Source organism: Bufo gargarizans, chromosome 1, assembly GCF_014858855.1.
Source record: "Bufo gargarizans isolate SCDJY-AF-19 chromosome 1, ASM1485885v1, whole genome shotgun sequence".
In the NCBI taxonomy this organism is placed as follows: Eukaryota; Metazoa; Chordata; class Amphibia; order Anura; family Bufonidae; genus Bufo; species Bufo gargarizans.
In genome coordinates this window covers 553417854-553445844 of record NC_058080.1, presented here as the reverse complement: position 1 = coordinate 553445844, position 27991 = coordinate 553417854, and the positions used below count along the sequence as shown (strand labels likewise).

Here is a 27991-nt window from a genome sequence, read left to right as displayed (position 1 = left end):
CAGTGATCAAAAAAAAAATTTTCTTTGTCACTGCGGTGGGGCGGGTGTGGGCGAACGCACGTGTGGGCGACCGATCAGGCCTGATCGGGCAAACACTGCGTTTTGGGTGGAGGGCGAACTAAAGTGACACTAATACAATTATAGATCTGACAGTGATCAGTTTTGATCACTTCCAGATACTATAAAAGTACAAATGCTGATTAGCGATACGCTAATCAGCGAATAACGGACTGCGGTGCAGTGGGCTGGGCGCTAACCGATCCCTAAACTACCTAACCAAGGGGCCTAAACTATACCTAAAACCTAACAGTCAATACCAGTGAAAAAAAAAAGTGACAGTTTACACTGATCACTTTTTTCCTTTCACTAGTGATTGACAGGGGCGATCAAAGGGGTGATCAAAGGGTTAATTGGGGTTCAGGGGGGTGATCTGGGGCTAGTATGTAGTGTTGGTGTACTCACTGTGTAGCCTGCTCCTCTGCTGGATCCAACCGACTAAAAGAACCAGCAGAGGAGCAGGCCAGCCATATAACAGATCATATTTACTAATATGATCTGTTATCTGGCACTCTGATTGTTTTTTTTAAAAATCATCAGCTTGCCAGCCGCGGTCATTGGCTGGCAAGCTGATGACGCGACTCCCCTCGACGAAATGCCGGCCCGAACTGCGCATGCAGTTCACGCGAGATGACGCGTATATGCGTGACTGTGCGCAGCGCTGCCGCCTCCAGACCGCACATCTGCGTTAGGCGGTCCGGAGGCGGTTAATAAAGTGAATAAAGCTCAAAATTATTCTAATAGCTTCTATTTCCATACATACAAATGCATTGGGAACACTACACATTCTATTCTAAATCAAAACATGAAGAAAAATATATCAAATTTGTGTTGTTCCTGTAAAAAAAAAATATTAAGAAAAGTGAATATTAGACTGTTCAAAAAAATAGCAGTGTCTGTATTCTTTACAAACTCAAACATTCACTATATAAACTGAAAAATGTTTGAAGATTTTGCTTTCCTTTGAATCATTTAACTAATGATTAACTACTAATTTAGTTGTATAACCACTGTTTCTGAGAACTGCTGTACATCTGTGCTGCATGGAGTCAACCAACTTCTGGCACCTGTGAACAGGTATTCCAGCCCAGGATGATTGGACTACATTCCACAGTTCTTCTCTATTTCATGGTTTTGACTCAGAAACTGCATTTTTGATGTCACCCCACAAGTTTTCTATTGGATTAGGATCCAGGGATTGGGCTGACCACTCCATAACGTCAATCTTGTTGGTCTGGAACCAAGATGTTGCACGTTTGCTGGTGTGTTTGGGGTTGTTGTCTTGTTGGAACACCCATTTCAAGGGCATTTCCTCTTCAGCATAAGGCAGCATGACCTCTTCAAGTATTCTGATATACAAACCGGATTCCCAAAAAGTTGGGACACTAAACAAATTGTGAATAAAAACTGAATGCAATGATGTGGAGATGGCAAATGTCAATATTTTATTTGTAATAGAACGTAGATGACAGATCAAACGTTTAATCCGAGTAAATGTATCATTTTAAAGGAAAAATACGTTGATTCAAATTTTCACGGTGTCAACAAATCCCCAAAAAGTTGGGACAAGTAGCAATAAGAGGCTGAAAAAAGTAAATTTGAGCATAACGAAGAGCTGGAAGACCAATTAACACTAATTAGGTCAATTGGCAACATGATTGGGTATAAAAAGAGCTTCTCAGAGTGGCAGTGTCTCTCGGAAGCCAAGATGGGTAGAGGATCACCAATTCCCACAATGTTGCGCAGAAAGATAGTGGAGCAATATCAGAAAGGTGTTACCCAGCGAAAAATTGCAAAGACTTTGCATCTATCATCATCAACTGTGCATAACATCATCCGAAGATTCAGAGAATCTGAAACAATCTCTGTGCGTAAGGGTCAAGGCCGTAAAACCATACTCGATGCCCGTGATCTCCGGGCCCTTAAACGACACTGCACCACAAACAGGAATGCTACTGTAAAGGAAATCACAGAATGGGCTCAGGAATACTTCCAGAAACCATTGTCAGTGAACACAATCCACCATGCCATCCGCCGTTGCCAGCTGAAACTCTACAGTGCAAAGAAGAAGCCATTTCTAAGCAAGATCCACAAGCTCAGGCGTTTTCACTCGGCCAGGGATCATTTAAAATGGAGTGTGGCAAAATGGAAGACTGTTCTGTGGTCAGACGAGTCACGATTCAAAGTTCTTTTTGGAAATCTGGGACGCCATGTCATCCGGACCAAAGAGGACAAGGACAACCCAAGTTGTTATCAACGCTCAGTTCAGAAGCCTGCATCTCTGATGGTATGGGGTTGCATGAGTGCGTGTGGCATGGGCAGCTTGCATGTCTGGAAAGGCACCATCAATGCAGAAAAATATATTCAGGTTCTAGAACAACATCTGCTCCCATCCAGACGTCATCTCTTTCAGGGAAGACCCTGCATTTTTCAACAAGATAATGCCAGACCACATTCTACATCAATCACAACATCATGGCTGCGTAGGAGAAGGATCCGGGTACTGAAATGGCCAGTCTGCAGTCCAGATCTTTCACCTATAGAGAACATTTGGCGCCTCATAAAGAGGAAGGTGCAACAAAGAAGGCCCAAGACGATTGAACAGTTAGAGGCCTGTATTAGACAAGAATGGGAGAGCATTCCTATTTCTAAACTTGAGAAACTGGTTCCTCGGTCCCCAGACATCTGTTGAGTGTTGTAAGAAGAAGGGGAGATGCCACACAGTGGTGAAAATGGCCTTGTCTCAACTTTTTGGGGATTAACACCATGAAATTCTGATTTAACATATTTTTCCCTTAAAATGGTACATTTTCTCAGTTTAAACTTTTGTTCCGTGATTTATGTTCTATTCTGAATAAAATATTAGAAGTTGGCACCTCCACATCATTGCATTCAGTTTTTATTCACGATTTGTATAGTGTCCCAACTTTTTTGGAATCCGGTTTGTATTCAAACTGATCCATGATCCCTGGTATGCGATAAATAGGCCCAACACCGTAATATGAGAAACATCCCCATATTATGATGTTTGCACCAACATGCTTCACTGTCTTCACAGTTTACTGTAGCTTGAATTCAGTGTTTGGGGGTCGTCTGGCAAACTATCTCCGGCCACTAGACCCAAAAAGAACAATCTTACTTTTATCAGTCGACACAATGTTGTGCCATTTCTGTTTAGGCCAGTCAATGTGCTCTTTGGCAAATTGTAACCTCTTCAGCACGTCTTTTGCCATTTTGTCCTTGCCATTTTGGCTATTCTTCTATCCATTCGAATGGTAGTTTTTCGCTTTCTTCTACGGCTTTCAGGTTTTGGTTGCCATTTTAAAGCATTTGCGATCATTTTAGCTGAGCAGCCTATCATTTTCTGCTCTTTTTTTATGTTTTCCACTCTCCAATCAACTTTTTAATCAAGTTACACTGTTCTTCTGAACAATGTCTGGAACGACACATTTTCCTCAGAATTTCAGAGAGAAATGCACTGTAACCAGCATTTACAACATTTGCTGCCTTCCTTCCTTAAATAAAGGCAATAATTGCCACCTGTTTTTCAAAGAATGAATGACCTCACTCTGCACACTGCTATTATTTTGAACATGCCCCTTTTCAATAAGTGATTGATTGAATTACAGAAAATCAACAGCATGCATGTCATGACTGTTGGGTCTGTTGGATTTCTATTACTCTACTACACCTGCTAGTAAATTATTTGCCATGTAGAAATATCATTTCTAACAAAAACAGTGATTGATCAGGTTAGTTATTGTTTTATTTTGAACACACCTGTATGTACAGTGAGGAACTGAAGTATTTGAACACCCTGCGATTTTGCAAGTTCTCCCACTTCGAAATCATGGGGGCATCTGAAATTCACATTGTAAGTGCATTCCCACTCTGAGAGACAGAATAAAAAAATTGAAATTTAGGAAATCACATTGTATGATTTTTTAAAGAATTTATTTGTCTTGCACTGCTGAACATAAGTATTTGAACACCTGAGAAAATCAGTGTTAATATTTGGTACAGAAGCCTTTGTTTGCAATTTCAGAGGTCAATTGTTTACTGTAGTTCTTGACCAGGTTTGCACACACTGCAACAGGGATTTTGGCCCACTCCTCCACACAGATCTCTGGATCTGTCAGGTTTCGGGGCTGTGGCTGAGCAACACGGAGTTTCAGCTACCTCCAAAGATGTTCTATTGGATTTAGGTCTGGAGACTGGCTAGGACACTCCAGAACCTTGATATGCTTCTTACGGAGCCACTCCTTGGTAATCCTGGCTGTGTGCTTCGGGTCGTTGTTATGTTGGAAAACCCAGCCACGACCCATCTTCAATGCTCTGACTGGGGGAAGGAGGTTGTTGCTCAAAATCTCACAATAAATGGCCTCATTCATCCTCTCCTTAATACAGTGCAGTCGTCCTGTCCCCTTCGCAGAAAAGCACCCCCAAAGCATGATGTTACCACCCCCATGCTTCACAGTAGGGATGGTGTTCTTGGGATGCAACTCATCCTTCTTTTTCCTCCAAACACGACGAGTGAAGTTTAGACCAAAAAGTTCTACTTTGGTCTCATCTGACCACATGACTTTCTCCCATGCCTCCTCTGGATCATCCAGTTGGTCATTGGCAAACTTCAGACGGGCCTAAACATGTGATGACTTGAGCAGGGTAACCTTCCGTACAATGCATGATTTGAAACCATGGCGGCATAGTGTTCTACCGACAGTGACCTTTGAAACTGTGGTCTCATCTCTCTTTATGTCATTGACCAGCTCCTCCCTTGTAGTTCTGGGCTGATTCTTCACCTTTCTTATCATCAGTCCCCACGAGGTGAGATCTTGCATGGAGCCCCAGTCCGAAGGAGACTGACAGTCGTCTTTAGCCTCCTCCATTTTCTAACAATTGCTTAACAGTTGGTCTATTTTCACCAAGCTGCTTGGCAATCACCCCATAGCCCTTTCCAGCCTTGTGGAGGTCCACAATTTTGTCTCTGGTGTCTTTTGACAGCTCTTTGGTCTTGCCCATGGTAGTAGTTGGTGTATGACTGACTGTGAGGTGGACAGGGTTCTTTAAAGAGCTCAGACAGATGCTACTAAGTTAGTATAATGAGTGGAGTAGAGGTGGTGTTTCTCAGGTGTTCAAATACTTATGTTCAGCAGTGCAAGACAAATACATTCTTCAAAAATCATTCAATGTGATTTCCTGATTTTTTTTTTCAATTCTGTCTCTCAGAGTGGGAATGCACCTACAATGTGAATTTCAGACCCCTCCATGATTTCGAAGTGGGAGAACTTGCAAAATCGCAGGGTGTTCAAATACTTCTGTTCCTCACTGTATATGACATTATTTTTCATGGGACACCTTAGACCTTTCTTTTGTGCCATTAGATGATGGATATCATATTTATTTTTTAAAATATTTACTAAAAACTAAAAATTATGAATAAAAATTATATTTTTACTTTCTTATAAATTTGATTTCAAACTATTATAAAAGGTTTCAAGATAAAACATTTCTGAAACCATTACCGTATGCTTGTACCCTGAAAATGAATGCTATTTGTGTAATTTATCTACTGACTGGGCCCGTCACAAGACTTCAAAAGACTGGAGCACATTTTGGATTTTGGCAGCCTATGTCTCCAATGCTATGGCACCATACTGCCAGAAAAATGTTGTACAGTGCCAAAATGTTACAAGCCCCTTCAAAGTGGCTTTTTTTATGTTGTTCCCCTAAAGTATTAATTTTGGGGAAATTTGGACATTTAAAGTTTTTTGGTTTTTAAAAATAAATACATTTATAAGTGAATTAAATATGCGTGTGTTTGTATATTTTAGCCAGAAAAAAACCCTGCTATACAAAATATAAATAAAACGAATACCTACAGTGCTGCCTATAGTTATTCATACCCCTGGCAAATTTTGATTTAAAGTTACTTTTATTCAACCAGCAAGTAATTTTTTTTACGGGAAATGACATAGGTGTCTCCCAAAAGATAATACGACTATGTACAAGAGGCATTATTGTGGGAAAAAAAACATTTCTCAGCTTTTATTTACATTTAAGCAAAAAGTGTCCAGTCCAAAATTATTCATACCCTTCTCAATAATCAATAGAAAAGCCTTTATTGGCTATTACAGCAATCAAACGCTTCATATAATTGCAGACCAGCTCCACAGGTATTTTTGCCCATTCATCTTTAGCAATGAGCTCCAAATCTTTCAGGTTGGAGGGTCTTCTTGCCATCACCCTGATCTTTAGCTCCCTCCACAGATTCTCAATTGGATTCAAGTCTGGACTCTGGCTGGGCCTCTCCAAAGCGTTAGAAATGTCCACTGTGCCCAAGGCCAAGTTTCTCTGCAGACTGCCTGATGTTGTCGTTGAGAATCCTCATGTATTGCTCTTTTTTCATGATGCCGTTTACTGTGATTAGGTTCCCTGGTCCATTGGCTGAAAAACACCCCTAAAGCATTAGGTTCCCACCACCATGTTTGACAGTGGGGATGGTGTTATTTCGGTTGAAGGCTTCTCCTTTTTTACGCCAAATGAAGGAAACATCATTGTGACCAAACTATTAAATTTTTGCGTCATCTGACCATAACACAGAAGACCAGAAGTCTTCTTCTTTTTCCAGATGAGCTTTTGCAAAGGCCAAGCGAGCTTTTGTGTGCCTTATCTGGAGAAGTGGCGTCCTCCTTGGTCTACAGTATGCAGTGTCTGTTGGATTGTCTGCCTTGAGACATTGCCACCAGCAGAGCCCAGATTCGCCAGGATTGCCTTGGTGGTGATCCTTGGATTCTTTTTCACCTCTCTAACTATCCTCCTGGCCAGCACAGGTGTCACTTTTGGCTTCCGACCACGTCCTCTGAGATTTTCAACAGTGCGGAACATCTTGTATTTCTTGCTCAATTGTAAATAAAAGCTAAGAAATGTTTTTTTTTTCCACAATAATGCCTCTTGTACATCGTCTTATTATGTTTTGGGAGACACCTATATCATTTTCCATCAAAAAATTACTTGCTGGTTGAATAAAAGTAACTTTAAGTCAAAATTTGCCAGGGGTATGAATAATTATGGGTAGCACTGTAGGTATTCGTTTTATTAATATTTTGTATAGCAGGGGTTTTTTTATGGCTAAAATATACAAACACACGCATATTTTTTTCACTATACTATTGCTAAAACTAATACATATATTTACTGTAACTTTAATAAATGTTTGTATGGGTGTGTATGTAGTCTGCAATACTATTGCTAATATTAGTAACTATTGCTAGAACTTAAAAAATATATATATATGTTTTCTATATTTCTTTTTATTTTATTTTTTATTAATTCATTATTTCTTTTTATAAACTTTTTTTTTGCCACAGTCAGGAAAGGAAGGGGTTAATTCACAGCCTTCAGACTGACAGTTAATTTTACAGCCAGCAGGTGGCGCTCTTACATAAGGAATAGCACTCCCTGCCAGCTTTTACATTTTAGGCTACTTTCACATTAGCATTTTCAATTCCGCTATTGAGACCCGTCATAGGATCTCAATAGCGGAAGAAAGCACTTCAGTTTTGTCCTCATTCATTGTCAATGGGGACAAAAGTGGACTGACCAAAACGGAATGCACCAAAATGCATTCTGTTCCGTTTGGTTGCGTCCCCATCGCGTTTTTCTGTCCACGATGTGGTGCGGACCAAGACGGATCCATGGGGACGGATCCATTTTCTCTGACACAATAGAAAACGGATCCGTCCCCTATTGACTTTTAATGGTGTTAAAGACGGATCCGTCATGGCTGTAGAAGACATAATACAACCGGATCCGTTCATGACGGATGCATGCAGTTGTATTATTGTAACGGAGGCGTTTTTGCAGATCCCTGGCGGATCCGCAAAAACCACTAATATGATTGTAGCCTTACACTGTGATAGATGCTTGTAGCAGAGTGTTACAAGCATCTATCACAGCCAGACCGCTCCAGCTGGCTTCCGGACTTCTCTGCTGTCTAATGACAGCGCGGTCAGAGCGATCTGCAACGGCACGGGCCGTCGGCAGATCGCAATGTAACCAGCAGTTGTATATGCTGGGTTACAGATAGGAGGCAAAAGGTTAAAAAAAGAATAAAGACTACTCATTCTCCTTCTCTTACAGAGGGCACATTCCCACATAACTAACCCACTGAAACAGTATCTTGTCTTGCTGATAATGTAACTGTTTCTTTCCTGTCATTTTTGAGGTTTAATAAAAAAGTTTAGGTGGCTATACACATGCTATAAATAAAGGATGGACCTGCTGATTTTGGTGAGATCAACAGATTAGGCCAAGTTCACACTTCAGCTATTTGGTCAGTTATTTCCATCATTTATTCGGAGCCAAAATTAGATGTGAATCAAAAACACAGAACAGGTGAATATCTTTCACTGCTGGTTTTGGCCCACAATAACTGATGGAAATAACTGACCATATAACTGAAGTGTGAACTCAGCCTTAGGCCTCAGGCACACGACAGTATTTTTTTGCAGTCCGCTAAAAGGGGTTCCGTTGTTCCGTGATCCGTTTTTGTTTCCGTGGGTCTTCCTTTATTTTTGAAAGGATCTTCAAACATGAAGAAAAGTAAAAAAAAAAAACAGGCTCTCATGGAGCCCTTGTCGGAAAAGCGCGCTGCCGCTCCCTTTATTTTTATGGGAGCGCCGGAGATAGCTGACTACTGTACTCGGCTATCTACGGCTCTCCCATAGAAATTAATGGAGAAACCAAATATGTAGACAGTAAACAAAAATTGTTTCTGATAAAAGCTGTAGCCTGAACTGCAATGGTTTTACATAGGATCTGATGAGGAGCTTTAACCAGGACCCCCGGATTTTCTGCATTTTGATATCAACCCAAAGCCGATCACTTGGAGTTCCCTACGTGGAAGCAGACACAGCAATTTTTTATGACAGTGATTTAAATCCAGTGATGGACTCTAGAGCTCAGTCATGGTGTGATCAGATTGGAAGGACAAAAGATATCCACATATATAGGTAAGAGCGTGTGTTTAGATAACCAAGAAATGTAAACTGCTATTTGCATTGGTATATCTTTGTTAAAGGGAACTTGTCCTGAGGTTTAGGAATGTAAAATGCATGTATATAATTCAGTCCCCTGATCATTCAGTTTTTTTTTTCTCTTTTCCAACTCATGGATCCCAAGATCTGTCCCCCTGTTCATATTGCTATTCTACATGCTAGTAGACTGGTTTGCTAATGGGGTGGCAACCACATCTTTTCTTCAGAGGTGGAGTCTTCATGTTCTCTCAGACACAGCCCAGTAATCTCGGACAGTATCAGAAGGGTCTGGCTGAGTGTGATCTTGCAAGATCTAACATATCACACAAAATAAGTTAGATCTTGCAGGATCACATTCAGCCAAGCCACTCTGACACTGTCCAAGATGATAGGACAAGAAGAATAGATACCTCATTGGCGAACCACAGTTGACTACCAATATGAATGGAGGACATATCCCAGGAACCAGGGGTGGGATCAGAGAGAGAAAACTGAATGCTCAGGGGGCCAAGGAAATTATCAGGTACATTCCATTTCTTAAACTCATGATGAGTCAGTTTTAAACTTAACATTTCTAAATGTAGGCTCATAAGTGGAAATTCAGTTGAAGAGAAGCTGCTGAAGAATGGCACCAAGGATTTGATTCGAGAAGTTGCAGCTCAGGGAAATGACTTTTCTATGGCTTTTCTAACTCAGGTACATTTTTATTTAATTTGGTTTATTTCCAAATTTTCAGAACAAAGCATGTTACGTCACACACAATAGAATATCATTACAATGAAGGAAGGATAAAGAAAAGACAAATAAAACGGAGAAACTAAGAACAGCAAATAAATAGCGGGGAAGGAGTAGATAACAATCAATCCGCATCGCTCAAAGTGTCATAATACCAGAATATGTGTCAGTGGACGTTAGCATCGGGGCTTGGCAGGGGTAATAGTATAATAAAGTGTTACACCATGAGACCCATGCCTTCCCAAATATACCTGGGCAGAATATTATTAATACGTTGTCACCATTGGGATTTGGTGCGAGAAGAGGGGGCCTTCAACGGCAATGCAATTGCTTTACATGCCATGAAAAGTGACTCTCGGAGGAAGATCGATTGATAATTTGAGAATATCTTCCACAATGCCAAATCGGCATAGCTGCTGATATATTAAACAGTGATACTGTATTACCACCTACCTACCACCTCATTCTAAATTAAACATTAAATGGCAGGCATGCAGATTTGTTGTGAATTTCCTATTGTGGCTGAATTCACCTGACCGAGACCAAAACAGTGTCCACAGTACCTTCTTTGGTTGTATGTGCCAGTATACTCACATCAGATTGTGCTCTTCTGTACGTGGGCAATCACAAAGAGAAGAATACTGCGTTGTATGTTTCTTTTGTCATTGTGGTGAATGGCCGATGTATGCCACCATTGTGAATAGAACCTTACAGAGGAAGCAAATGAGAAGAGTCCTCTATACAGGGTGGGCCATTTATATGGATACACCTTAATAAAATGTGAATGGTTGGTGATATTAACTTCCTGTTTGTGGCACATTAGTAAATGTGAGGGGGGAATCTTTTAAAGATGGGTGGTGACCATGGTGGCCATTTTGAAGTCGGCCATTTTGAATCCAACTTTTGTTTTCTCAATAGGAAGAGGGTCATGTGACACATCAAACTTATTGGGAATTTCACAATAAAAACAATGGTGTGCTTGGTTTTAACGTAACTTTATTCTTTCATGAGTTATTTACAAGTTTCTGACCACTTATAAAATGTGTTCAATGTGCTGCCCATTGTGTTGGATTGTCAATGCAACCCTCTTCTCCCACTCTTCACACACTGATAGCAACACCGCAGGAGAAATGCTAGCACAGGCTTCCAGTATCCATAGTTTCAGGTGCTGCACATCTCGTATCTTCACAGGTGCATTATTGAAGGCAACAGAAAATTGCATTAGACTTGTCAGTAAAAGCAAAAAAAGGAAGAGACCACTGTGGTACTCAGCAGAAGTGGCCCAAATCATTAAAAATAAAAAGCTAGCATTTTGTAATTATAAAAAAAAACAGAGCAATGAAGATAAGGAAATCTACAAGATTAGGCAGAAAGAGGCCAAGCAAGTTATAAGAACTTCTAAAGCTCAGGCAGAAGAAAAACTAGCTCAGTCTATGAAAAAAGGGGATAAGACATTCTTCAGATATATAAATGAAAAAAGGAAATTAGAACAAGGAATAACTAAATTAAAAACAAAGGACGGAAGGTATGTAGAAGAGAATAAAGGGCTAGCCGACTGCCTTAATGAATACTTCAGTTCAGTTTTTACAAAAAAAAAAGAAGGAGAAGGACCTCCACTAGAAAGGATGACTAATAAATCGTTTGATGCATGTGTCTTTACAGAGGAAGATGTTCTAAGTCTGCTGTCTAAAGTGAAGACAAATAAGTCACAGGGGCCTGATGAGATACACCCAAAATTATTAAAAGAGCTTAGTGGTGAGCTGGCAAAACCGTAACAGATTTATTTAACCAATCATTAGTAACAGGAGTCGTCCCGGAAGATTGGAAATTGGCAAATGTCGTGCCCATTCACAAGAAAGGTAGTAGGGAGGAATCGAGCAACTATAGACCAGTGAGTCTGACATCAATAGTAGGCAAATTAATGGAAACCCTACTAAAGGATAGGATTGTGGAACATCTAAAATCCCATGGATTGCAAGATGAAAAACAACATGGGTTTACTTCAGGGAGGTCATGTCAAACAAATCTTATAGATTTTTTTGACTGGGTGACTAAAATAATAGACGATGGAGGTGCAGTAGACATCGCATATCTAGATTTTAGTAAGGCTTTTGACACTGTCCCACATAGAAGACTTATCAATAAACTGCAGTCATTGAGCATGGACTCCCATATTGTTGAGTGGATTAGGCAGTGGCTGAGTGACAGACAGAGGGTTGTAGTCAATGGAGAACATTCAAAACAAGGTCATGTTACCAGTGGGGTTCCACAGGGATCTGTACTGGGACCAATTTTGTTTAATATCTTCATAAGTGATATTGCAAAAGGCCTCGATGGTAAGGTTTGTCTTTTTGCTGATGACACAAAGATATGTAACAGGGTTGATGTTCCTGGAGGGAAACGCCAAATGGAAAAGGATTTAGGAAAACTAGAAGAATGGTCAGAACTCTGGCAACTGAAATTTAATGTGGATAAGTGCAAGATAATGCACCTGGGGCGTAAAAACCCAAGGGCAGAATATAGAATATTTGACACAGTCCTGACCTCAGTATCTGAGGAAAGGGATTTAGGAGTAATTATTTCAGAAGACTTAAAGGTGGGAAGACAATGTAATAGAGCAGCACGAAATGCCAGCAGAATGCTTGGATGTATAGGGAGAGGTATAAGCAGTAGAAAGAGTGAAGTGCTTATGCCGCTGTACAGAACACTGGTGAGACCTCACTTGGAGTATTGTGCGCAGTACTGGAGGCCATATCTCCAGAAGGATATAGATACTCTAGAGAGAGTTCAGGGAAGAGCTACTAAACTAGTACATGGATTGCAGGATAAAACTTACCAGGAAAGGTTAAAAGACCTTAATATGTATAGCTTGGAAGAAAGAAGAGACAGAGGGGATATGATAGAAACTTTTAAATACATAAAGGGAATCAACTCGGTAAAGGAGGAGAGCATATTTAAAAGAAGAAAAACTACCACAAGAGGACACAGTTTTAAATTAGAGGGGCAAAGGTTTAAAAGTAATATAAGGAAGTATTACTTTACTGAGAGAGTAGTGGATGCATGGAATAGCCTTCCTGCAGAAGTGGTAGCTGCAAATACAGTGAATGAGTTTAAGCATGCATGGGATAGGCATAAGGCTATCCTTCATATAAGATAGGGCCAGGGACTATTCATAGGATTCAGATATATTGGGCAGACTAGATGGGCCAAATGGTTCTTATCTGCCGACACATTCTATGTTTCTATGTTTCACAGCATATGCAGCATCTGAAACTACGGCTACTGGAAGCCTGTGCTAGCATTTCTCCTGCGGTGTTGCTATCAGTGTGTGAAGAGTGGGAGAAGAGGGTGGCATTGACAATCCAACACAATGGGCAGCACATTGAACACATTTTATAAGTGGTCAGAAACTTGTAAATAACTCATGAAAGAATAAAGTTACGTTAAAACCAAGCACACCATTGTTTTTCTTGTGAAATTCCCAATAAGTTTGATGTGTCACATGACTCTCTTCCTATTGAAAAAACAAAAGTTGGATTCAAAATGGCCGAATTCAAAATGGCCACCATGGTCACCACCCATCTTGAAAAGTTTCCCCCCTCACATATACTAATGTGCCACAAACAGGAAGTTAATATCACCAACCATTCCCATTTTATTAAGGTGTATCCATATAAATGCCCACCCTGTATATTATTCACTGCTTTATAAAATATTTGGTGACGTGTCAGCTCGCACTAGGGTCCCTTCACTTTTTCACATATGATGCTAACTTCCACTCTAAAACATGATCCACCATTCTCCTTGGTAAAACCGTTGACTTAAGAAATTCCATGGTCAATGTTGAAATGAGATGATTGATCACTGTACCATTCATGATTGAGTGTTGATATGAAAGAGAACTTCACTGGCGTGCTATGAACCCCAAATCTCATTCTTAGTGTCCAGCAATGTATCACTGTATGTGAGAAGGATAACCAGATGTTATGTTCTTTCCCAGCAAACCATTCATGAGCTATTTGAGCTTTATTCCCCTCTGGAAGACTCAGGATTTGGAGTAAAGGCAGAAGAATTTGTAATGCTATCTCAGGAGCCACCTCCAGCAGAGACAATAGCTACAAAATTTGCCAAACCATTTATAGAGGTTAGAAGAAATTGCTCTGCATTACATCGCCCATGAGATATGTTGTTGTACAAATAAAAAATATTTGTTTTTTGAAAACATAAAGGCTTTGAAGAGTATTGAACATGGACCTGAAATAGATATGGAGTTATCTGTGCCTGAGACAAAAGACGTTAAGGTGACAGAAATGGAAAACGATTTTGAGGAGACCTCCGAATTGAAGGAGCTGGCTGCAGTGGTGGAACAGGTAAAATGAATGATTCATAATTGATTTTAATGTAGCCAGGGATGATAAAATCAATGGGTTTGGCTGACCTACATCTAATGTGTGCGGCTCTGTTAAGAACAGCGTTTACATGGGATATCCTACTCAGAAGAGCGCATATTGATGGTCACAGCAGCTTCTTCATGTCCTTTTTCATGAGCTGCTGTAAAATGTCTATCTGTTAAAAGGAAGTTTTGTGAACATTTGTCTCTTTCCTGTTTTATGAAGCGTAGAGATCATTAAACACAATTCTCCTGCCGTGTCTTTCAGCTCACCCCCATTGAGAAGTACGCCTTGAACTACCTTGAGGAATTCTATACATCAAGCACTACAGAAAAGCCAGAGAAAACAGAGGTTAGTATACGTTACATGAAGAAATAAAAGATGATTGCAAGTTAACACCTGCAGTGCTGATATTACCTTATATCACTTTATATATAAAATGTTACAAAATGATTTTATTTGCAATTGTAAGGAGGATGACCTTTGCTAAAATCTGATATTCTCTCCTGAGAGTGCAATAAATTACTTTAATTGCACGTATATTATTACCAACATGAAGGACTAGCAGTGCACCAAGGATATATACTCATAGAGACTGACACTACAACAGACGTTATGCCTTCTTAGGCTAGTTTCACATTTCTAAATCTGGCAGGCTGTTTCGGCAGAGGAATAACCGGCCTCATTTCACCATATCCAGCATAGCCGGATACTGCCGTTCACCACCAGACCTTATTGACTACAATGGGATCAGACAGGGTTCTGGACAATTTCTGGCATGAGTGGCGTGTTTCGGCAACTGGTGTCAAAAACCGGTGTAAAAACCCAGCACTCATTCCGGAAACTGGCCGGATCTCCGTTGTAGCCTTTTGTATTTATGCGCAGTTTTTTGTCTGGCTGACATCCAGCACTCATGCCGGAAACTGCTGGATCCCCGTCGGATCCCATTGTAGTCAATTGGGTCCGGCGGTGGACAGCAGTATCCGGCTATTCCGAACATGAGGAACTCCGTCAGGCTGTTCATGGATAAATCATGTACCATAGATCATTATAGATCTTCATAGAGGGGTCATCATGTTTTTCGTCAAAATACGATTTTTTTTTGTAAAAAGCAAGGACTGGAAGGTGTTTTGCAGTTTCTCTGCAGATGATAAGTCTGCATTGGACCAAGAAGTCATATTACTGCATACATTTTTGTACATTCTGCAGGAGTCGGCCATTAATAGTGTTCTTTAAAAAATTGTTCTAAAATTTGTGTACACATTTGCATTTTTTGTTTCAAAGCATCTAATGTAACAAACAAAGTAACTTTGCAAATAGTTCTGACTATCTGGATCCTACCATCTTGTGTATGCTGCACAGATCAGTTTTTCCCTGCATGGTTATATACTGCAAGTCATGTCCCATCAGTCCTGTCTTCATGTTAGCAGTAGTAGGGGGAGCAGATGGAAGGCAGTAATGCTGGCCATACACATTCAGTGGCTGCAACGATCTCTCCTGACTTCCCCATACACGTTCAGTTTGGCCGAGCATCTATGTGTCAGTGGGGAGAGAGCTACTACCACACACTTCTGGCAGAGCTTCTTCTCCTGGGAGAACAAAAGGATCAGGCGAAAATATTCAGCTCGCCTAATCCTTCTCTCCATGACAACACCTATTAGGGAAGTGTCAGAAGCTCCCGATAAACATTGGATTGTCAGCCTCAGCCGCCTTTCAAAGGCTGTTTTCACACAGTCAGTGTTTGGTCAGTGATTTCCATCGGTGATCGTGAGCCAAAACCAGGTGCAGCTCCAAACACAGAACAGGAGCAGATCTTTCCCTTATTGGCTCACAATCACTGATAATCACTGACCAAAGACTGAAGTGTAAAACAGCCTAATGTGTATGGGGGTCTTAGCACATGAATGATCTGACTACACATGGGTTTGTTGGTATTTAGATGTCTTGTATAATGTAGTTGAGACCTGAAAGGGTCAGAAAACCTTACAGAAAGTGTGGGATTTAGGGTTCCATCTGGAGTTGTTTTGATCTTTGTGTATTTTTACATAAGCTGGTATCAGAGCATTTCTGTTGTGAGCAGGTCATATCTATCTGCAAGCCACTCTTTGGAGAAGAATTTAATTATGTCTTCAGGGCACCACAATGGCCTCTTTTTCTACAGGTTATTTCTATTTCACACTAATCTGTCCCACTGGCCAAACATTTTGTTTCTCATTTTTTCTTTCCGAGAACTAGAGGCTAAAGGTTTTCAGAAATATTGGGTGGGGGAGATTGTCTCAGTCTATTTTCCTACAATTCAGAGGGCATGTTATTAGAGTGCTGTAACAGCAGAATGTCTGTTTTCTCCAGGCACACAACTTTTAGTAGAAAAGGTCCTTCAGGTGGCTGTAGTGTCCTCTTGGGTATTACTTTTCTCCTTTGTAATATATGTTGGAGGACATTTATAATTACTGTCTTAAATTCAGTCCAGGCAGGCAGAAGGTGTACCAAATTAGCGTGTGAGAGATGTGGTGCATCTTTTTACTAGGCATGTTAGACCTTCCTTATGCCACCTCTTGGTTGGCTTACCCTTCACCTATGTGCCAGTTTTGACCATGGTCATCTTTAGACACTCTTCAAAACCATCTAGTGAGGGGAAAAAATACATAGTGGGAGCATGGAAAGTACAAGAGTTTTTTGCTGCAAATTCAGGCAGAATTCTTGGTTATTTAGCTTAGTAAATCTTCCCTATTGCATTTCTTACTGTTTACATACCATCTTTGACTTCTAGAATGATGTAAACATGGCCAAGAAGACATGGGAAGTGCAGAAGTTAAAAGAAGACAAGGAATGGGAGGAGAAAATGGCCTGGGAAGAAGCAGATGAAGAACTATTGACCTACACAAGAGAAGATGCTTATAATAAGGTAGGTTCATGGCGCTGTGGTGTTATCAGCAGCTTGCAGCACCCAACATTTCCACCAATAAGTTATTATAACCACTTTACATGTAACAGAAAATATATTTTAAGAATTTGATATCATTTCAGTGTACTAGCCTATTGATAAGTACTGCTATTTATTGTCAGAAGACGGAGTCCAGCAAAGTTGTTCATACTGTTAATAAGCTTTCTGTTTCTACCAGGAATTTATCTATGACAATCCAGAGGGACAGACAGAGGTAATGCCAGTAAGTATCATAGACCCTGAAGTAATATCCTACTGATATATAGTTAGTAATATTTTGACGCTTTGCAGTGCATGTTTAACTGTTATGTGGCATTTTCTGCTCAGATCTGGACACCACCTACTCCCCCGCAAGACGAGAATGACATTTATATTGATTCTGTGATGTGTCTGATGTATGATACCAACCCCATCCCAGAATCAAAACTGCCCCCAGTGTATGTGAGGAAGGAGCACAAGAGACACAAGACAGATCCTGCAGGTTGGTTTGTGATAATTATTTATATGACTATAATACCCGTCATTACTGTACTGATATATGTTTATATAGACCAGTAATTAAAAGTATATGCCACCTTTATATGATTATCCTTAAACAGTAGAAAACCTGTAAATTACATCGTTTAAAGGGGTTCTCCAAGACTTTTTTATTGATGACCTATTCTCCTCTCACCAAGCGCAGCACCGTACACTGTACAGCGGCTGTATCGCAGCTCAGCCCCATTAATTTCAGGGATGTCAAGTTGCGAGAAGGCCTCAGCGCAACTGCGAGCCCAGGTGCCTTCTCAAACAGCTGATATACGGGGATTCCTGGGTTTCGATCCCCACCATTCAGATACTGATGACCTATCCAGAGGATAGGTCATTAGTATAAAAATCTTGGAAAACCTCTTAAATGACCATTTAAGTCAGTGGTGAAGCTACATGAATAGGAAATAGTGCAGTTGAAAAAGAAACAAAGCATGCCAATAGAACCCATTTTATCTGATATTTTGTGATGGTATTTGAAGTAGAACCCAGCACGATTTATGATTATTTTGAATCTATTCACATACATCAAAGAGGTTGTATTGTTTCAGCAAATGGTGCAGTATTACAGTTTAGCCCTTGGGTGTTCACTGCAGGTGGTGGCGGGGGTCACAGTTTTTTTTATGTATGTGTTAGAGTACATACATATATTACGTGCAGCAAGTACCATATACAGACCTGAAAACAAACTCTTCTAACTTCTAACTGAGATCAAGTTCACAGTAAACTAATTTTACTGTATATAGTTCCAAGATGGAGTGTGTATAACGCTCTTTTAGTTAAAGAAACAGTAAACGGTAAATGCATAAACTATTTCTCAGCACTTCCTCCCATCATTTCCTTGGTCATCTTTTGGCTTATATTACAATTCAAACTGAGAAATATGTAAAGAAATCTCAGTAGCTCCGCCATGTCCCCCCTCATCCTCTATGTTTGGCTGTAAGACAGCTGGCTGAAACAGGAGCCTCCCTGCTTAGCCTTGTCTGCAGAAGGACAGACAAGTCATTTATTAGGCAGAGATCAGCAGGAGGTTAAACCCTTTGTTTTCTGCAGGATTTCTACAACACGGTCAGGATCATGCAGACTGACAAACAGTGAGGGCACCTAGATTTTGTGTTTACTTTTAGCATTTATTTCAAGATTTATTGTTCTATTAATCTCTCGTTTTTAAAACTCCTACAATCCCTTTTACTCAGTACTGTAAAGAATTGCTCTATATGCTTAGCTGCAGGTCGAAAGAAGAAACAAAGGCATGGAGAATCAGTGGTTCCTCCTCGTTCTCTATTTGATAGAGCAACCCCCGGCATGCTGAAAGTGAAGAGAGAAGGCAAAGAACAAAAGAAGAACATCCTTCTCAAACAGCAAACGCAGTTTGCCAAACCACTGCCAACTCTGGTTAAATCAGCAACTGAAACAGGGCCCGAAAATCCCGAGTGGCTGATCAGCGAAGACTGGGCCTTGCTGCAGGTGCATGAACACTAGCTCACAGTGAGAAGTCAAAGGGTTGTGCATGTATGCTAGCTTTTAGCTGTGTCTGCTTGGATGCTTTCTATGATGGTACTCAGAGAGCGTTCCTAGAAAACTGTACTATATTTCAGAAGAAGGTATGAACTTGGCTTTGGCCAAGATGGCAGATGCAAATAAAAGTGTGCAGCCTTTTTAACACTAAAGTAGACTTTATGGGTAACCTATTAACACGATATATTAGATACACCTCTCTCTAATGCCAAGAGATTCTGCACTAGATATAACACCTACCGTATATATTCCCTTAGACCTCATAAAAATTAGGCTCCAAATCTATGTTCTAATGAATAATTTTATCGAATTTATAAAACACATAACTCAAAATGACCCTCTAAAATCACTATAAAAACATTACAAAAGGTACTAACCGCCACAGGAAATGAAAATGAGTGGTTTAGATAATACATTCAATATAACTAATCATTAATAGTAATATCTATACATCATATATACGGTATAGTATATAAGAAGTATGGTTACCGACCAACTGGTGTCATACTCGGGCAGCACAATCCCACGCAGACCTCTATGCATTTTGCCATGCGGCTTTGTCCAGAGTGGATTATGTATCCATGATCCACATTACTTTGGTTTTCTAGCGTAAACAGTCTGTACATGAGTAAAAATGGTTCCCTGTTTGCTTGGTTCTTTGTCGATATTTGTTTATGGCAGAACTCAGTGGCAGTAGTAGATGGCATCAACATGGCCCTGTTATCTGGGTATATCATACAGAAATTAGACATTACTGTATTTTACTACTTTCTTTTGCAGGCTGTTAAACATCTTTTGGAGCTACCCCTAAATCTAACAGTGGTATCACCAGCTCACACCCCAAACTGGGATCTAGTCAGTGATGTGGTAAACTCATGCAGCAGAATCTATCGATCCTCTAAACAGTGCCGCAGTCGGTATGAAAATGTCATCATCCCAAGAGAAGAAGGGAAGGTGAGAAAGGTTCTACTTATATGTTCTGAATAAATTATCTTTTGAATGAAATTCATCAGACAGGATATAAAAGGATATAAAAACAGGACTTTTAGTCACTTACTGTAAAACACTTTTTTCTTCCGATCATTGGGAGACACAGGAGAGACCATAGGTATAGCTCCTGCCACTAGGAGGAGGACACTAAGTCTAAAAGTGTTTGCTCCTCCCACTAGCTATACGCGTCCCACAGGGACAGAAGGGAATGAAAATTGGTCCCACGGAATGACTAGAGCATCCACCGTCAGAACTTGAGAAACGCTGAGACCGAGTGGCAAAGGCAGGAATTTGACGTCTGAGGTGGGATGCCATGAGATCTGTGTCCGGAAGTCCCCAACGATGGTATATCTCCTGAAAGGCCTGAGGATGAAGCGCCTTTTCTCCTGGATCTATGCGCTCTTTGCTTAGAAAGTCTATGGGCCAATTGTCCACTCCTCTAATGCCGACAGGGCTGGTATGTGAATCCCTGCCCATTCTAATATCAGAGACGTCTCTGTCATAGCTGTGGACTCCTCATTCCTCCCTGATGGTTGAAGTATGCTGGTGCTGTCGAGTTGTTTGCCTCCTTGAGGACTGAGTGGCCAGCAAGCTGGTAGGTCCAGTGTATCAACGAGAACCTTATGACCTGCAGTTCTGATATGTTGATAGGGAAGAAGGACTCCTCTGGAGACCATTCCCCTTGAACAGGGAGGTACCAGAACACTCCCCCAACCATGTAGACTGGCATCCGTCGTGATACGGAGAGAGATGAAGGATCGTCTCAAAGCCGGCCTCTAGGAGAAAATCAACCGTGGAAGAGAGTGGCGGACCAACAATGGCAAGCAGATAAGATCGTTCAGAGACTTGTTCCATTTGGAGAGTACAGGGGCAAGAGTGGAACTGAGTATACAGGGCGGCTTCCATAGCTGCCACCATGAGCCCCACTACCTGCATGCATAGGCAAATTCATAATGGACAATGGGGGCAAATGTTCAGGACACTGCTGTGTAGGGGGGGTCCTCTTTTCTGGTGAATGAAGGAGAGCCATGAGCAAGGCGAACAATTTGGTGAACGTCCTTGGTGCTGTTTCTAGTCCGACAGGGCCAAAAATTGAAAGTGAAGAGATCTCACTGCAAACCTCAGGTATTGCCGGTGTGATACTCATATTGGGATGTGAAGACTGCATGTGAAATTTTTTGGTTCAGATGCTCTTGTTGAGGGTCTTGAGATCCAACACAGGACAGACAGACCTGTCTTTTATGGGAACAACAAACAGGTTTGAATAAAACCCATGGAACCTCTTGTGTTGAGGGACCAGAATAATTACTCCTTGGGCAAGTAGGATCCGAATGGCTTGGAATAATGCTGTGGCTTTGGTATGAGAGGCTGGAATAGTTTCTGGAAAAACCATGGAGGGTGGGGAGGACGAAAATCTTTGTATCTGCCAATGTGACCTCTTGTACCCACACATCTGAAATGTGAGGCAGCCATGTCTCTCAAAACTGATGTTACCATCCCCCATCCAAACGGATTCGGATGGTGGCCTCGATTCATGCGGGTGTAGGCATGGAGGAAGAGGGGATTAAGGAGCTAGTGCAGGGCCACCATGAGGAACAAGATTTAAAGGATGGTTGTCTTTTTTGATCCTGAGAGGTTGCTACCTGTAGGCTTGGATTGTGCCAAAAGGTGCAAAAGTAAAATTTGCTTCTCTTAGAGTGGTTGGTGCAAGCTGACCTGTTTTGCGGCAGGTGTGTGTTTTTGCCCTCTGGAGATTCCTTTGCCAGGATACCTGTGCGTAGGCATGAAGCCCACTGGGCCATGGCATTGCTAACCCAGGTGGAGGCAAATACTGGATGGAAGGCTGACCTGACTGTATAATGCGGATTTGGAGAAAAACTCCAAAATTCCTATTCTTTTGATCGGAGAAGGAGGTTGCATCTGCCATGGGTAGGGTGATATGTTTGGCCAGGTGCAAAACTGGTGAGTCCACAACAGGCAGTGAGGACCATTTTTTAACTAGATACTCTGGAAAAGGGTAGAGGAGGTTTAGGCATTTAGACAAAATGCCAGTTCAGGAAGTTACACTCCTTTGTCAGAGAGGAGTAAAAATCATAGATTTTAGTAAAAAGTGATTTGAGGAAAAACGAGAACCCTTATCGGGCTGGAGAGGTTTCTGTCTCTGTGACCTGGGCAGTCTCAACTGCTGCTGAAATGAGACTGTCCATCATAGAATAGAATTTGAATGACTGAAATGGAAGATCTTGGGGAAACGGATCGAGTAACTGAAAGAGAGGTTTTGAGTCACTTCTTAGAGTGTCCCGCTGGGACATGGAGAAAGTGGTGCAACAGTGGTAGGCTGCCCAGCATCTTCACAAAGTTAGGGAGATACCTGCACTATTTTTGTAATACAGTGCGCCCATTCCAGTTCAACGGAAATATGTGTTTCAGAGGCTGCTGGATAGTCGCTGAGGATAGGCCATCAATATAAAAATCCTGGAGAACCCTTTTTTAATGGAACAGTTTTATACTGTGAGCTTCAAACTAGTGAGAAAATATTGTTGATGTTGTTTAATTACTTTAGTACTTCTAAAAATGTATTATATGTAACCCGTGTCCTTTTTTACAGCTCATGTTTGAAACTAACCCTAAGAAGAAAACCAAGAGTATATACAAGGTTTGTATTTGTTTAGCTTCTGCACATACGTTATAATTTCATTGTTTTACTTGATTTCTTAAAAGATCCCTAGAGACACTAGAAATTATAATGCAGAGGGTGTCAGATGAACCGTGTAAACTCTTTCCAAACCTATGGACAGAGCATAATAATTCTGAAGGAAGCAGATAACTCCCAAATACACAATGTTCCCCTTATCATTGAGTGGAGATAAATTCCAATAATTTTCCAATTATGGCGTACACACAGTTGTCAAGGATTAAATTAGAAGTATCGCTAGCTTCTACACAAATTAAATTTATGGGGGTAGGGAATAATATCGGTTGTTGTAGATATTTCAAAGAGAACGAATTTTGTTCAATTATATCAGTATGATATAAATTATTAATAGAAAATCTTACAGCTCATTTTATTGAGCTTTAATAACAGTATAATACTAAAAATAGGATTATCTAACAACAGCTGCTGGAGGTTTGCAGAGAAACCATTTGGCTGCATCTCACATTTGCATCAAGTGTGCAATACTATGGTTTACATACAGAACTACATTACAAATGTTACGTATGAAAAGTAGTAAAACGAAAATTGCATCATCACTCCTGGCTCTGAAAGCTGGAGCTGTTTGTTCAAACCATGCACACAACAGGTCTTGGCCCGAACTCTACAGACTGTACTGTGCATGCGCCGAAGTTAGGACAATTGCTGCAGGCAGGGGAAGCCTGGCCCTGTCAATCAAAGCAGAGTGTAGGCACTAGGTGGTGAAAGAGGCAGAGTAGGGATGAGCGAATCAATTCATATGACTCGATTTATTCAAACAAATTTACACTTTTTAGGGTGTGTACCCACGCTCCTTCTGTCAGCAGATTAACATGGTCGAACATCTCGCACCGCCATTATAATCTCATGCATGCGCTGTTACTGCTAGTATTAAATCATACGTTATGATGTGTAAACGAATCAGCGTCAACAAATTTTCATGCGCCGCTCATTCATTTAACTAGCCATATCAGTAACAGCGCATGCATGAGATTATCATGGCCACGCGAGATGTGCTGCCACGTTAATCCGTGGGCACATTGTCTGTGAAGGGACGCTCCCTCAAAGACTTGAAATTTGTTGGGATGAATGAATTGATTTGTATAATTCGATTCACTCATTCCGAAGGCAGAGCGATGGTGCACGAAATGACCCTGGCACTGTGGCCCTCTCCATAGCAGACAGATAAAAAAAATAATTTCTCCACATTAAAGCAATGGATTTTACAAAGAAAGGTATATTTACTATACAGGGAACAAGCCTTACAATGCATTAAGCTTAAAGGGATTCTGTCACCTCGTTTTACCTATAGAGCTGCGGACATGCACGGCTGGATCGCCGCTAGAATGTCCGCAATATATCTGTCCTATAGGGCTGTGTCCTTTTATTTAGTTTATATTTAGTATATATTTTTTGAGATATGTAAATGAGCCTTGTAAGGTGCCCAAGGGGCTGTACTCACCTTCCTGGTGCCCAGCCGCGCCCCCCCTGTTTAGGAGCCCAGCACCGCCTGCGTCCTCCGAATCTCCTCCTTTCTTCACAGATTGCCGTAATCTCGCGATGCGCAGTTCCTTCCCTGAGGCTGATGCCAGCACAGGGAAGGAACACTATACCGTCACTGCGCATGCGCGAGCTCGCACATCGCAAGATTACGGCAATCTAACTGTGAAGAAAGGAGTATATTCGGAGGACGCAGGCGGTGCTGGGCTCCTAAACAGGGGGGCGCGGCTGGGCACCAGGAAGGTTCGTACAGCCCCTTGGGCACCTTACAAGGCTCATTTACATATCTCTAAAATCTTTTTTTAAACACAATAAAAGCACACAGCCCTATAGGACAGGTATATTGCGGACATGCTAGCGGCGATCTAGCCATGCATGTCCGCAGCTCTATAGGCTAAAACGAGGTGACAGAATCCCTTTAAGGAGGACCTGTCACCTCTCCTGACATGTCTGTCTTAGCAACTGCTTTCATCCCCCTTGTAATAACAGTTCTGGAGCATCTCTTCTTATGAGTCTATGTTGTGCCATTGGTTTGTTATTCCTTCTAGCAGTTATTAATGAATGACTGACAGTTTGCAATGAAGGTCCAGGTGGATGTTACAAGTTGGGAGTCTGTCCCTGTCCAGTCAGGGCTGCCGGTGTCAGACATACCCCCAGCTGTTTACACCGAGCCAAACCTTCATTGCAAACTGCTAGTAATTAATTTATAATTCCTAGCAGGAATAATAAAGGGATGGCACAACATGGTCATAAGAATAGATGCTCCACTATAGTTATTACATGGGGAGTGCCAGTAACGACCAGCTCCATCCACTGTTCTGTTAGCAGTGCTGATGGCTGACAATCAGCTAACTGGTGGGGGTGCCTTGTGTGGGGCCCCCTCAGATTCGATATTAATGACCTATCCTGAGGATAAGACATCAGTATAGAGAGATTGGAAAACCCCTTTATTTTTAAGTACAATATACGGTACATATATCTTTGCACTTGTGCAGAAAGAGCTCTGGGTGTTCAATCACATTATGCAGAACATTACAATAATGTAAGACTGGCAAAGTAAACTAGCAATTGTCAATTACTAAGCCATTGAAAAATCGGCAATAACAGATGTGCAATTAACTAACAGGATGAAGGGAACATTCAGTTGCTTCTAGCATGCCTATATTTTACAGCCGTTTGAGTATATTATTTCCTCTATTATAATCATATTTATGACAAGATAGCTATGGTAAATGAAGCGTCATAGAGTAAACAGTCAATGCAATTAAAATCTGCCTGTTTGTATTAAAGAATCTGTATCCAGAATCTTAACATTCATGCATTCATACATTCTGCCACTTTACAAATCACTAGTCAGACCTCCCATGGAGTGCTGCGTACAGTTCTGGGCTCCTGTAAACAAGGCAGACATAGCAGAGCTGGAGAGGGTCCAGAGGAGGGCAGCTAAAGTAATTACTGGAATGGGTGGATTACAGTACCCAGAAAGATCAAATTAGGGTTATTCACGACTGAGGGAAGATCTAATGACTATGTATAAATATATCAGGGGTCAGTACAGAGATCACTCCCATCATCCTCTACGTCTAGAGGACAGAAGGTTTCTACAGAAACATAGAAGAGGATTCTTTACGGTAAGAGCAGTGAGACTCTGGAACTCTCTGCTTGAGGAGGTGGTGATTGTGAGTTCACTAAAAGAGTTCAAGAGGGGCCTGGATGTATTTCTGGAGTGCAATAATATTACAGGTTATAGCTACTAGAGAGGGGTCGTTGATCCAGGGAGTTATTCTGATTGCTTGATTGGAGTCAGGAAGACATTTTTGCTCTAAAATGACCCACTTTTCTGCCATACTGTATCTGGAAGGTTCTATCAGATGACTGGACATAATATAAACAGCTCAAGAACTTAAATATTATATATAATTACTGGTGATTCATTTTCTTGAATATTGTAGCAGTGGCCCTAGACAACACAATATGTGATTGTATACCAGTTACAGTGGTCTTCCACAAGTTTGTATTGGTCACTAATGCAGCCTTTCATCTTCAGACGAAGAACAGCCGCCCTCTTCGGACAAGTCAGATCTATGCCCAGGATGAAGGTGTGACGCACACACAGCTGTACACCAACCGCTTTGAGCTCATGAAAATGACAGCAGGAAAGAGAAGCCCCCCCATTAAGCCACTGTAAGGACTTATTTTATGTGTATAGGTACAAGTTGTTCCCTAAATTCATGTAGTTTATTTATTTTGCTCTTGAAATTAAAGGGATTGTCCAATCTCAACTTGTATAGCATATTGCTAGGATATGTCACAAATATCAGATAGGTGCGGGTCTCGCCTCGGGGACTTCCTCCTATTTCCAGAATGGGACCATCAAAGTGAAGGGAGAGCAGCTGCCTATGTGCGGCCTCCCTCCATTTGCCACTATAGGAGTTCCAAAAATAGCCAAGCGCTAGTTTGGCTATTTCCGGCAGTCCCATATCGGCAAATGGAGAAGTTGCTGTGCTTGTGCAGTTGCTCTCCATTCACTGCTATGGGAGTTCCGAAAATAGCTGAGTGCACTTGCTTGGCCATGTTCAGAAGTCCCAAGGCAGTGAATGGAGATGGTCCCGTTCTGGAGATAGGAGCCTAGAGGTGGGACCCACCTTTGACATTTGTAGGATAACCTAGTGATATGCTAAAAAGGTTGGGATGGGAAAATTATTTTATTTGAGCAGACCTTTCACTCTTAAAGTGTACATCTCATTTCATTGCTCTTTCTAGTTCAGAATTCTGTAATTAAATTAAACGTAGGGGTTAGATCGCAGTTTTAATAATATGTGAGTCATACATTTAAATATTAAAAGGAATCTCTCTATAGGCTTCTCATTAAGGGCATCAAAAACTAGTGACCAAACCGCTCAGCAAAACGCTCGGTCTCTTTATTTAACTTCCCAGCTGTTTCACCAAAATCTTGTATTGAACAGCTTCGGCACATGCTGAGGAGTCCTGATTTCCATGAGCTCCTCGCTCTACCTGCTCACCTGCTGCTGTTTTCGGTAGGAAAAAATGTCAACCACCTGTAGGGGGTGGGGTGATCCATTAGCTCATGATTATGAGTTGGAGCTGTTAGGACTTAGGAGTTGGGGCAGCATAAAGCTGGTGGATTCTCTATAAACTTCTGATTTCCTGTAGTCACCACCAGGTAATGTTTGCTGAATACAGGTTTATGCAGCTCCTACTGAACTCACTAAGAAATCCATCTTTAGTAAACTCCTAAAGCATCTACCGTAGTGGCCGTACAAGCCAAGGGATTGCTATAAAGGTACAAAGAAGTACAGGAAGCTTCGTCATGAACTCTTAAAAACCTGAATTCTTGAGATGGAGCTTCAGAAGATGTGAAAGATAACTGAAGCCAAGCATGTGGTATAATACTTAATAGATTTAGTTTAATATTATTCTCATATTTTACATGTTTCAGCTTGGGAATGAACCCATTTCAGAAAAATCCAAAGCATGCTTCTGTACTTGCCGAAAGGTAAGAAATCTACTTCTACTTGGTATTAAAGAATGATGTTAATGTATATTTCCATGTGTATCTTGGATATTTCCATTATTT

General features: G+C 41.1%; 1 protein-coding gene across 1 annotated transcript in view; it reads left to right on the top strand.

Moving 5' to 3' along the window:
• EP400 (E1A binding protein p400) overlaps positions 1–27991 on the top strand; it is a 174108-nt gene that overhangs the window by 126472 nt on the left and 19645 nt on the right. Inside the window, 13 exon segments of the mRNA XM_044275617.1 lie at positions 8875–9071; positions 9680–9791; positions 13831–13974; positions 14060–14200; positions 14489–14572; positions 16992–17126; positions 17344–17388; positions 17493–17646; positions 18919–19160; positions 19992–20165; positions 22810–22857; positions 26441–26577; positions 27854–27910. Coding sequence (XP_044131552.1) covers positions 8875–9071; positions 9680–9791; positions 13831–13974; positions 14060–14200; positions 14489–14572; positions 16992–17126; positions 17344–17388; positions 17493–17646; positions 18919–19160; positions 19992–20165; positions 22810–22857; positions 26441–26577; positions 27854–27910 — 1670 coding nt within the window.